The sequence below is a fragment of the Panthera onca genome, chromosome F1 (genome assembly GCF_046562875.1).
Source record: "Panthera onca isolate mPanOnc1 chromosome F1, mPanOnc1 haplotype 2, whole genome shotgun sequence".
NCBI classification, from domain to species: domain Eukaryota; kingdom Metazoa; phylum Chordata; class Mammalia; order Carnivora; family Felidae; genus Panthera; species Panthera onca.
The window spans coordinates 68,322,858-68,326,845 of record NC_138355.1 but is presented as its reverse complement, the minus strand read 5'-3'; the positions used below and the strand labels follow the sequence as shown (position 1 = coordinate 68,326,845).

Here is a 3,988-nt window from a genome sequence, read left to right as displayed (position 1 = left end):
CTGAGGAAAGAAGTCAGAAAATTCCCGAGATTGGATGCTGTGTGTATCTGGTTTCTTTCATTGCACATCACATCTCTGCCAGAATTGTTCCACAATACACGTCAACGTCGAATCCTTCGATATCATGACATGTGCTTTTGTTAGACATTTGCTTTGAATACCTTTGTTTTGAAGAAAATGGGGGTTATTTCCAACCCTCGTCCAGGGACTCTGCCTGTCATGCAGACTCTACTGCCTTATTGGCTTGTTGGATCAATGTTTCAAGATACCCTGTTTATTCAGAGTGAGCCTCTGACAGTCACTTGAAGGACACAACCATGAACAGTGTTTTTTAAAACCTTCACTAATCACTATGACATAAGACTTACCAATATACACATCAATCCAGATACGCACAATAGACTGTTGATTTCTACATAGTGTATCACCTGTGAGAAATGGTTTACCTCCTGGGAGGCACAGCCCAACACCTTACAGCAAAGTTTTAAAAAAATTCCTTAACTGTTATATCTTTAGATATTTTTTAAATGTTTATTTATTTGAGAGAGAAAGGGATACATAGTGAGGAGGACAGGGGAAGAGAAGGAGGGGGAGATACTCCCAAGCAGGCTCTGACATGTCAGCATGGAGCCCAATGCTGGGCACAAACTCATGAATCATGAGATCATGACCTGAGCTGAAACCAAGAGTGGGTTGCTATACCAACTAAGCCACCCAGTTGTCCCTGTATCTTTAGATATTTTTAAGCACCTCTTAGTGTTGTGGTCACAGGGGTTGTTTTTGCCTTCCACAATCTTGTTCCTCCAATGCCCATTAATGGTGCAAGACACCCAGTGGCCGGCTGGTAGAAGGCTACCGTCTTGAGGAACAGCCAGGAGAAGTAGAAGTAATTGAACAGCTTTCTTAAAACTAAGTAATGTTTGTGATTGTTTAGCTCCCAGTCTCTGGTTTCCTTCATGCCAACCTCTGGTAAAAGGCCAATGGCAAGCCTTCTCCTGACATCGCATGGTAAATGCCTACTGACATTAGGGAACACACAATCATGCACCTACAAGCCAGGATTATGTATTCAGAAACTCCTCTTTGCCAGCAGCTTTCTGAACGCATTCTTCATGTCTCTATTCCTGAGGCTGAAAATGAGGGGGCTGAGGAAAGGGGTGATGATGGTGTAAGGGACAGCGATGAGTGTGTCATCTCCTCCCGATCCTTCAGGCTTCAGATAGACAATAGCCGCGAAGCCAAAGTGGACGATGACCACAGTGAGATGAGAGGCGCAGGTAGAAAAGGCCTTCTGCTTGCCCTCGGCTGAAGGGATCCTGAAGACAGTGGACAGAATGAAAACGTAAGTGGTGACGATGAGCAGAAAGGTACCCATCAAACCTGACACTGAGACCATTGTTACAACGAGTTCGGTGAGGTCGCTGTCTAGACAGGACAGCCTCACCACGGCCCGCATGTGGCAGAAGAAATGGTGGATGAGGTTGGGGGTGCAGAACGAGCCCCCGAATATCAGTGCGGTCTCTGTCACAGAGATAAGGAAGCCTCCGGCCCAAGCAGAGACCACCAGGTGCCCACACACCACATTGGTCATCAGCAGTGGGTATCGGAGAGGGTGGCAGATGGCCAGAAAGCGATCGTATCCCATCAGCGTGAGGATGATGCAGTTAGTGCCACCAAGTCCCAGGAAGAAACACATCTGCAAGCCACACCCCGGGACTGAAATGCTTCTCTTCTCAGTGAGCAGGTCTGCCAGCATCTTGGGGATGATGGTCAGCGTGTAGCAGGTCTCGGAGAAAGAGAGGGCACGGAGGAAGAGGTACATAGGGGTGTGGAGAGATCTGTCCGCCCAAGTTAGGCCCAGGATGGCCAGGTTACCTGTGAGGGTGAGAAGGTAGAGGCCAAAAAAGAGCACGAAGAGGAACGTCCGCACGTGTGGGTACGAGGAGAAGCCCACAAGAATGAATTCTTTCAGGACTGTCTGGTTGGCCTTCATTGTGGCATGTCTGAAATGTGAAAGAAACAACAAGTAAATATTCAACTCTCCGTTATTCTTTGAAGGTTGTGGTGTGAATAAGACAGATGATCAGGGAGTTACGATGACCAATTGATTCTTCAATTTGTGTGGCAAAACACCATGTGTATGTAGGTCACGGGTTTTCCGAATTTTTAGTTCATTTGTTATACCTTTATTAGGGGTGCAATTACTGATCGCTTGGTGGGTGACAGAAGACTCTTTGTGGCTTATTGTTTTAGCAGACTTTATTGGCTGGTAATATCATAAGACGAAAAATACTGTAATTAGTGACTAGATAAAGGAAATTCAGGTGTCTGAGGTCGGCCAGATTTGGATCAGACTCTGAATATAAAACCATTACCAAGTAGCTAATAGACAGAGTCAGGGTCTGACAAAGCAACTTGCACACAGAATATTGTCTGTAAATATCCAATGGGTAAAGATTCATAGTGGGTTTGTTAGTAATTTTGGGACCAAATGTAGACAATGGCTTATAATCGTAAGGATGTCCAAAGTCATGAGCTCTTCTTGGAGGAGATATTTAGGTCCCATATATGAAAGAAATAAAAACATGCTCCCTTCCCTGTACTCTGAGGAGAGGGAAGATCGGATACTCCAGGACCCTCCGGATTAATAGCAATTCATTAGAGTATGTGGATGGTACCGATAAACAGACTTTTTATCCAAATTCGGTTCAGGTGCAGCTGAGATTTTCCCATTCCTTCAGTGCCATACTCAGATTCCCAAAAAGGTCAACCCTAGAATTCTACAAATTCTTTGATATTCTGCATCTCTTTTAATCTCATCCTCTTCTGAAATCTACAATATGCTGTTTTTCCTTGCATTTGACACATTCCCTCAGTCTTGTATTATGTTGATCCATCGTGTTTCCTCTGCCACATGTCAATATATTTAATAACTGGCATTGATAGGCTCTACGTTTTGCTAGTTTCCTTCTAATGTTGTTTGGTTTTATGCATGACAACGTGGATGAGAAGTGTGTAGGACAGCTGTGCAATGTGTATGGCAGCTGAGATTATTTCCCTCTTTTTAGCAAGAAGAGAGCTGTGTCTGTGAAGGGGCATATTTGTAGCGAGAAGCCAATGTTTTGACTGAATTGTACATTCTTACAATTTATCTTTTTTTCTCCTCCCATAAAGAGTCTACGGTCACACATCTCTGTATGTCTCCGAGCGCTAATATGGAGCATTTGAAGAAGGTAATGATTCCCAATACACGTACACGGATAGGTTAGTGATGGCAAAGAGGCTGAATCTAAAACAGTTTCTGTTTTACCTTGTTATTCGACATTGGGCAGAAAGTTGAGCCTGGAGATAGCAAGTCTTTCCAGTCTTAAGTAGATATGGTGGAGGCTAAGATTAAGCATTCCGTCAGCAGAGTCAAGCTGGTCACGAAAAGACAGAAGAAGCAGTGGGAAAATGGGCTGAATCTTTATTATTATTTTTGAAGAAGTTCTGAACTATAAGTCAATAGTTGTAACTATAAATCAATATGCATAAATATAAAAAATAAATATAATGGTAAAATTATAACATTTCCCAATGAAATATGCAGCCATGTGGACTCTCGCTTTGGGATCTCTTGATTCTTTAGTCCTCTTTGACCTGACATGACTTCCTTTTTCCTCAGGCCCCCCTGACATGTGACTGATCCTTCCCTCCATTCTTTCTCCTTTCCTTTTGCATGCTTTCCCTCCCTGTGTCCACACCCCACCTTCCATAAGTGAGTAATTATATTCCCCAAAGAAGATGAGAGCATTATTTTGCCTTCCTGCCTAAGGCTGTATTCTGAGGGGCTGTGTGTAAATGATCTTTGGGTTTCCTTCTGAGGCCGTTAAGGCAAAGGTCCTCAGCATCCAAATGGAGCATGAAACTCCTTGGGATCCCCACTCACTCTTGCAGATTGTTGTTCCACTTTGCCCTGAAAGAGCCTTGTGAAAACTCTAGATTATCT

General features: G+C 43.7%; 1 protein-coding gene across 1 annotated transcript; it reads right to left on the bottom strand.

Moving 5' to 3' along the window:
- Nucleotides 1-1,069: 1,069 nt before the first annotated feature.
- LOC144614948 (olfactory receptor 10X1-like) lies at nucleotides 1,070-1,993 on the bottom strand. Its single transcript, XM_078441352.2, has one exon. It carries the CDS (start codon nucleotides 1,991-1,993, stop codon nucleotides 1,070-1,072), a length of 924 nt encoding a protein of 307 aa, XP_078297478.2.
- Nucleotides 1,994-3,988: the final 1,995 nt, after the last annotated feature.